The sequence below is a fragment of the Rhinatrema bivittatum genome, chromosome 1 (assembly GCF_901001135.1).
Source record: "Rhinatrema bivittatum chromosome 1, aRhiBiv1.1, whole genome shotgun sequence".
Lineage (NCBI taxonomy): Eukaryota > Metazoa > Chordata > Amphibia > Gymnophiona > Rhinatrematidae > Rhinatrema > Rhinatrema bivittatum.
Window position 1 is genome coordinate 297,171,113 of NC_042615.1, and position 8,445 is coordinate 297,179,557.

The 8,445-nt window shown below is 43.8% G+C and overlaps 1 protein-coding gene across 1 annotated transcript in view; it reads right to left on the minus strand.

Moving 5' to 3' along the window:
- The window catches only part of HADH (hydroxyacyl-CoA dehydrogenase), a 114,401-nt gene extending 106,261 nt beyond the window's left edge, over nucleotides 1–8,140 (minus strand). Inside the window, exon 1 of the mRNA XM_029596734.1 lies at nucleotides 7,897–8,140. Coding sequence (XP_029452594.1) covers nucleotides 7,897–8,031 — 135 coding nt within the window. The 5' untranslated portion in view covers nucleotides 8,032–8,140. The remainder of the gene's footprint in view (nucleotides 1–7,896) is intronic.
- Nucleotides 8,141–8,445: the final 305 nt, after the last annotated feature.

Consider the following 8,445-nt stretch of genomic DNA (forward strand, 5'->3'; position numbering starts at 1 on the left):
TGTAGGCTTGAAAATGTTTGGATCCTCTAATACGACCCCTCATGCTAAAGGAGTGCAGCATGTGTTTCTTATCTTCCGGTAACAGAGGTACCTGGGACTCATTGCACTTATTGGCCATTTTCTCCAGCTCACTCCCAAACAAGAGTGAGCCTTTAAAAAGCAATTTTGTAAGGTTAGATTTGGAAGTTACATCAACTGACCAATTTTTCAGCCATAACTAACGCCTGGCCGCTATTACCAAATCACCCCTCTAGCTGAGGTGCGGACCAAATAGCAGACCACATCTGCCAAAAAGGCCAGTTCCATCAACTGCTCTGGAATTCACACCAGATTCATTGCCCTCCTGAGAGAGAAGTAAAGAAGAGCAAGCTACCAGAGAACAAAAGAAGTTATCTGCACAGTCACTGCCATTGATTCAAAGGCTTAAGGATCGACTCAATTCTCCGACTGTGTGCATTCTTCAAGACTGCGCATCCCTCTATGGGAATAGTTGTCCTCTTGGTGACTGCACACACAAGTGTATCCACTTTTGGAAAACAGTTGCTCTCTCGCCACTGGATCCAGGGGGTACAGTCCTTCCAAGATTCATCCCCCTTTGAAATTAGCTTCTGGTGCCACCCCACTCAAGATCAATCAATTCTTAAATGGCCTCCATAATCAGGAAGAAACATAAGGCTTTACGCAAAGAAATCAAAATGGGATTTTTCTTCAGCTCAGACATGGATTCAGACCCAGGAACTCCCAGCATCTTCAAAGTCTGGGAAACCAGAGCTGGTAACTCATCCCTATGAAAAAAAAACAATTCTATACGGCTCCAATCCCTGAGGAATTTCTCCAACCTCCAAGGAGTAAGGATCAGCTTCATCATCCGTGCTATCTGGATACCTAATGGGAAGACTAGCAACTGATCTAGGCGTAACAGACTTAGCCACAGCACCAGGCATGCGTAATTTCACCGTCTGTGACTCTGACCAATCTGCAATCCTTGAAAAAAATTCCAACCAAGAAAGGCAGAGGGATCCATGCCAAATCCAGGGAGCACCTATCCTGTGACTACTGAACTACCTTCCCCCGCTGAAAAACCAGTTAGGGGAGCTCCAAAGTCAGGCAACCCTTCTGGCATCTCTTTACCCAGACCGAGAAGAACCAGGCGTAGTAAAATCAGATTACAGCAATTCCCCCTGAGCTTCCAAGCAGCACTGACATAAGATGGAATGCCAGGCTGAGATGCCTGAATATGACAAGCAGCACAGAGGGTAAGGCACTCGGGTTTCTTTGTTAGAGGCACCAGTCTGCCAATATGATTTAACAGGCTATTGAGAAGTGTGCGTCCAGCTGTATCTGCATTGCAGAAAACTAGACGTCCATAATTTAGGCGTATAACCTTGTGCCTCTATGAGGGCCTAAAAACTGTGGTCCCACAAGGCCGTTCAGATTGTTTATGCGCGCACACACTTACCTTCGTGCACAGACGTCCCCTATCACTGAACGCCCACCCAGGCACTCACATGAACCGACAGAACTGCAGAGAGCTACCTAATGTGCAGGAAAAGCATGCAAAACACCACCACGGCCTACCACGAGGAAGAACAAGTAAAACCTAAGCCAAAAATGGCTGCTCAACCCTTCAGGCTACCCACAGTTCCCAAGCTCCTCCAGAAGCAGGAACAAACATCAGATCAGCATGCCGAGCAAGGAGACCGAAAGGGAGAGGAATCCCTACAAACCCCACCCCACCCTTTTTTTTCCATTCTTCTTTACCTAGCTCAGCCTGTCTCGGCTGAGTACGGAGTTGGTCTCCAACTGGGGGGGGGGGGGGGGGGAAGAGGGCATATACCTTCACCACCGTGCTTTGCTTCCTGCACCCACTTGCCTTTCAGCTTTTTTTTTTTTTTTTACAACTAAGTCCACTCAGGTGAAAACCAGCTACTGGACCAAGAAATTCATCTGAGGGAGGAATTCAATATATTTCACCTCAGGATTTCTCAAATGCGAGAGGGTCCATATGCTATCACCACAGGAGAGCGGATGAATTATTTTCCTCCTTTTCTCCTTCTAAAAACTTTAAGCAATGCCCAGTAGGGAGATGCATGTCTATCATCTGCTGGAAATGGAGAATACAGGTGAGCTGATGTCACTACAGGGGTGTATATATACTATTATGTCAGCTTTGCTCCGTCTCCATCTGCTGGAAGAGGTGCATAACCCACTTGTTCTGGATCCACCTGTTTAAACACTAAGAAAGCTTTGTGTGCTTAGACACACTTCTTGACTGCTCCATGGATGTAGCCCACTTAAGTGAGTCCTAATGGTGTTTCTTTGGGCCCAGGGAGAATCAAGTCAAACACTCCGAGAACAGGCATAACTTCTTGACGTTGAAGAGCCCCATCCTCCTGCAAAGCAGCGATCTTTTGGGCTCTTTGGCATTGTGCTCTGGGGGACATGCGCCCGCAGCTGCAGCATGAGACCTGGTCATGGTCTGGGGCCCATGCAGAGATAGCAATAATTATGCCCATCAGTTACAGACATGATATGCTTGCACTGACAATATTTAAACCCGGGATTTAGATATTTTAGCACTTAAAGTGCTTTTGGGGTGTCGCTTGCAGAAAAAAGTGAAAAATACAAGTCCTCTGAGGAGAAAAAGATGGAGGAGTTTCTACATGTCCATGTGAAGCATGGACAAAAATGGAACTGAGAACTACAAGAGCACACAATTGTAAGGGAACCACTGCACATGCGCAGCAGAGCAAAACTCTGTATTCTTGGAGAGAGTGCTCCACGTAGTGTGCCATTGAATGATGTCACCCAGACAGCATAACTAATTCAGCCTGCTTCACCCAGACAGCATAACTAATTCAGCCTGCTTATCAACAGAAAAGCTTTTTTTTCTCCCCCCCACAAAGTCTCAGAACATTAAGTGCCATGAAGTATCACCGATGCATCTATTGATGAACAGCAAGAGATACGTACAACCTGAATCTGTTCACGCTATAGGAAGAGTGATGAGTGTACAATTCTTCCATGGATTAAAAAAAAACAACCCAACAACTTGTAAAGTACTCTGTGCATTCAAAATATCCATGAAACCAGGATGGGCAGAGGGTAAATAGTCTTGTGAGACCTTGGAAAAAACATTTGTTTGGCAGAGTAAAAGCACTACCCATGCAAACACTTGCCAGGTACTTATAGCCTGGATTGGCCACTGCTGGACACAGGATACTGGGCTTGGAGGACCCTTGGTCTGACCCAGTATGGCATATCTTATGTACTTAAGAAATGATGCCAAACAGGAGCCAGGAAACATTGCTAGAAAAATACCAACCATATGGAAACAAATTTCAGAAATCTTAACGTAGCAGCCTCCCATTCACACCAATGAACAATATTTAGAGTCACTCAACATGTGAAATTGGCAAAAAATTAAACACTTCTACTAAACAATCCATAATGAACAAATTCTCTACATACTGCAACACTTTGTTCATACTGTTGCTACAGAGCAAACAGATCAGAAATCACTGTTTCTCAGTATTTTTCCCTCCTTTGTACTTCCAGCTCATTTGCACCTACCTAGGGATTTTTCTCTTTTTATATCTTCCTCCTCATCCTTCCAAAACACCTAGTCTGGTTATTGCCGAGATAGCTCTCAGCCAGGGGCCATGCAAAAGGGCTCCTTCCAAAATCCTGCAATTATGGGCCCCCTGAATCCAGCTACTAGATATCAACCTTAAGCAATGATGATGGCACCCTCCCGCTTCAGCCAACACAGGGAGCAGAAGACCTGACTCGAGGATCCAATCGGGAACCTTCCACATGGCAGTACACACTCCAGACTGACCTATCCACTGACCGAGAGCAGCCAAGGAGCATGTCATCGTTTACCTGCAGGACCACCACAGATTTGCCCTAGCCCATTAAAACTAGAAAGTGGAAGAACTGAGAATTGTTACAAGCCAAACAGATGGAAAAAAATGCCATTGTGGAGAAGTGACAATCGCATGGGCAGTTTTTGGTGATAAGTTTTCACAATCCTTTGTTCCACTTTTGCCATCTTATATTTCTGATTCTTCAGACATTCCTGATGTCTTCGAAAAGTATACTGGTCCCTTTAATAATCTGGTTGGTTACAATAGAAACTGTCTTCATGTACTCACATGCCTTTGGCTTTACAAATATTTGAAGTGTTGCAGACTTGGGTTGGACATTCATAAGGACGTAGGCAGTACCGGCTTTGAAACAACTTTTTTCTTTGTTTTATGTTTAATGGACAGTTCTTTCAGCAAATTAAAGAGACAGCCATGGAGGGCAATAATGGCCCCCAACGTGGCTATTTTGTATGTAGAGAAGTTTGAGAAGAGATGGTTCTCTCCGAATCTCTGCCTCACACTTTGCTTTGCGCAGAGGGTGCAACATTCACAATGCAGTGGTACATTCTGTGTTTACTGATGAGTCTTTGCCTGGAATAGAGATAGAAGTCTTGGACAATGTTCCATGTGTCCTCAAACTTTTGAAGGCAATTCTTTACCATTAAATTTGCTTCAGAAAAACAAAATCTAACATTCAAACTACTTGTGTATTTAATATGGTGCCCTTGCGAGTTAAATCTCTATTGGGAAAACTAACCCCCTCATTTATCAAAATGCGATAAGCCCTTAACGCATGCGATATGACCCTCGGAGTGATGACATTCACCCAAAGCTGAGATTTGTGCAATGTTCTCTCAACCTAGCTTGATGTTACCAGGTAGAGAGTCCATCAAGCTAGGTTGAGAAAACATTGCACAAATCTCAGCTTTGGGTGAGTGTCCTCAAATCTTCACAAGTAAGCACTGTTCTGTTCGTACATCTCACTTTGAATGTCAAAGTGGCCCCTAACCCCTACACTAATACCTAAACCTCATCCTGTGTAGCCTCTCACTAATCATCTTTTCTATCAGCTGCTATTTAGTTAAATCCTTTATTTCCCACTATTTGGACTCCAGAGGCCAAAATGAATTTGGCGCAAATTGAGCCAACACTTGTCACAAACTGACTTCATACTGCCTTTGTGTCCATGCTATGACGCAAGAATTTAAGTCTGTTTTTTTGGGTTTGTTTTTTTTTTTTTTTAACCAATTTTCTGTTAATGTATGCCCATATCACACTGCAACATCTATCTATACAATATATTTAGATAGAAATAGACAAACATCAAGATCATTCATGAATGTAAAATAAAGAAAACAAAAAGTTAAATTATGAAGAAAACAAGATTTCCCCTGGCTCCTAAAATATGCTGGCAGCTCCCAACTTCTTTTGCAAGCAACCACAAAAACCACAAATCCTTACATGCTGCAGACTTTTTAGAAAGTAATAAACTCATGAAAGACTGGACTTTGGATAGCTGAGGCGTTGCAGTTGAGATAGGAAAGCTATAGGGCAGTGTCCAGACTCAGCAATCAGCAATGTAATGCTACAGAGATGGCTGAACTCTGGCACAAATTAACCAGACAGAAATATGAACTTACTCCAAAACACAGGTCCAAAGCAGACAGCTTTGTTTTAAGACAGTAATGTATCTATACAAGACTCCCTCTTCCCAACACTAGAACCTCTGACAGGAGGGAACACTATTTGGCAGGGAGACCTTGCTCAGGGTCTATGGCAGTGCAACAAGGAGTCCTAGACCCACTACTTTGAACACATCGACATCCAAAATTCTCAACAGATCTGGTTTGAAAGTAACAAATGTCCTGTTGGTACTATACAACTTTAAACATTTATTCACAGATGTGAATAGGTAGTCCATGACAGACACTGATCGCTTGCTGCAGATCATGAACACCAGGTCTTGCCAGAAATCTGTTTGCAAATTAGATCAGTTTCCCAGCTAAATAGAAAGGATGCCATCAACTTCCATGCAGACAGAAGCACGTGGGTGGTAACTTACACAAATCATTGTAGGTTTCCAAAGAGCAAAGCTGCTTTGGCATAAATAGTTCTCCTATGAGTTACTTGGGCTTTCTCCCTTAATTCAAACATGCAAGTTAAAAAAAAATTCCACAACACAAAGATGAAGCAGGTCTAGAAATACAGATAGGATAATTTTGTAACAGGCTACAGAGCAGAAAAGTCTGTGTACACATTGCACAAGCAGACTTTATCAAATATGTTCTAAGCAAAAACATGAGCACAAGGTCTCTTTGAAACTATTCAGGTAATTGGTAGAGTATGTGCACATGTTCACTCATGTAAAGTTGCCCTCCAAGGAAGTATGGAACTTACATGTAAGCACAATTTTTTTTTAAAGCATGTATACAGTGGCTTGCAAAAGTATTCAACACCCTAAAATGTCAGATTTATGTGGATTACAAATTATACTTACAAAGATTGTTCCAGAAAATATGTTTATTGCAAACCAGTATGCTTATAAAGTAAAATTTCAAAGTAACAATTCATTATGTTCCTGCATTTTTTTTTTAAATAAAATTAAAAACTGAAAAATACTTTTGCAAGCCACAGTAAGTAGTTTGGCTGCTCTGTTAGTGCACCATATTTCCTGGTGATATCTTTTGCTCATTTGAATTTGGAGCTGAAGAAGAGAGTACTAGCTCTCAAAAGCTAGTCAAGAAATCTATTAATTAGCACATTAAAAGGAATTCTTATATATTTTTTCATTTTTATTTGTTAATCTTTTTTCTCAGGTAAAAAAGGAGAAGAATCACCAAAAAGATAATGGAATGAGGGTGAAAGGAAGCAGACTTGGGAGTAATCTAAGGAAATATTTCTTTACAGAAAAGGATGGACAATGCATGCAACAGTCTCCATGAGGAGATGGTGAAAATGAGAGCAGTATCAGAATTTATAAAGCGTGAGTTAAGCACAAAGAAACTGAGGGATAGGAAAGGCCAGACTATAAAGCTGAGCAGGTAATGTAGATGATTAGATCTATCATGTTATATGTTTATCACTGCCATGCCATAGGTAGTAAGACTCCACCTGGCACAGTGTGTTCACATTTGGAGACTGTACCTTCTCACGGACATAAAAAAAAAATGGAGTCAGGGGAGATGAGGACTACAAAAAAATGGGAACACAAGGCATGGGCAAAGGTCCCTCTGCGGAAAGAGGGAAAATTCAGAAAATAATTACAGATGAGAAATATGCGGTCGGGAGAGAGACAGGCTCAGGAAAAAAAGAAAAAAAAAGGGGGGTAATACTGCTTTACCAAAAGCAGCAAATGCCTAGAATAGTTTATTAACGGAGAGGTAGTGACAACCGCAGTAGTGACAAAATTTAAGCACGGTTAGTAGAGATACTAAGAGAAGTGGTTATCGGCAAGAGAAGGAAATGATCAGAGATGGAATAGAGTCTGGAGTTACATAATGGATGGGCAGCCGGGTGGGCCAGAGTTCTAACCTGCTCACAGCTACTATGTTACTAGGACACTGGTGCGATCGGGGAAAAGAGATGGTACTTGGGGAATGCAAAGATGTTAAGTTAGTATCTACAGCAACTCGAAATAAAGGAAAGCATTATAATGTAACGGTTTAAACACATACTAGTGTTACTGGAACTAAAACCCGTGCCTTTAAAAAAAAAAAAATCGGGCTAACATTGATCTCCCTGCCCCGTGGAAAACTAATCCCCAACAAGGGGGGCACCCTGGACACTTCCTCCACCAGCCCCGCACTGGAAGGGACACAACGTCCGAGAGCCGAAAAGTCAGCACAAACCGCTGGCCACCGGTGCAGAAACTGTCCCTTTATCAGGTCCGAGGGCGGGGAGGGCAACGCTGCAACCCAAGGAGAAGAGGGGGTCACGTTCCGTACTAAACGCCGTCAGATCGTGACACAGAGTTGACACACACACTAGTGGGGCGGACTTGCTGGCAGCTCCGGCCTGTGCCTCTCACCTGCGCGATCCCGGCGCCCATCAGCCCCCCGCCGATGACGGTGACCTGCTTGATGGCGATTTTTTTGGCCGCGGCCGTGGCGGGGTCGCTGGCGGAGGACATGGAACGGAGAAGCTGCCGAGTGACGAAAGCCATGGCTGCCTGCTGCGGGACTGCGCAGCTCTGGCACGTGCGGCGCGGAAACTCCTGCGCGTGACAGCGCGAAGGAGAAGCTGAAAGCGTGGGAGCGCGCGCAAGTGGGTTTGAGGTTTTTAGTAGCTGTCGCGGGCACGTGATGTTGCCACCGACGCTTAGGGTACGGTACTTCCCCCTTGCCTGATGCTTGTCGGGAGTTGTAGTTTTGATTGTTACAGCACAGCTCACTTCTGCTATGTCGCCCCTGGCGGTTTCTTCTTATCGTGCCTCAGTGGAGAGCCGTGTGCAGGGCTTGCCGCCTGCTGCCCTAAATCACTGCTTTAAGATATCCCAGGAGTCGGCCAGCCAGATGCTAAGGAGCCCCAGTCCTGCAAGGATACTCGACTAGTTCTGGTTTTATTGTCACACAGTTCC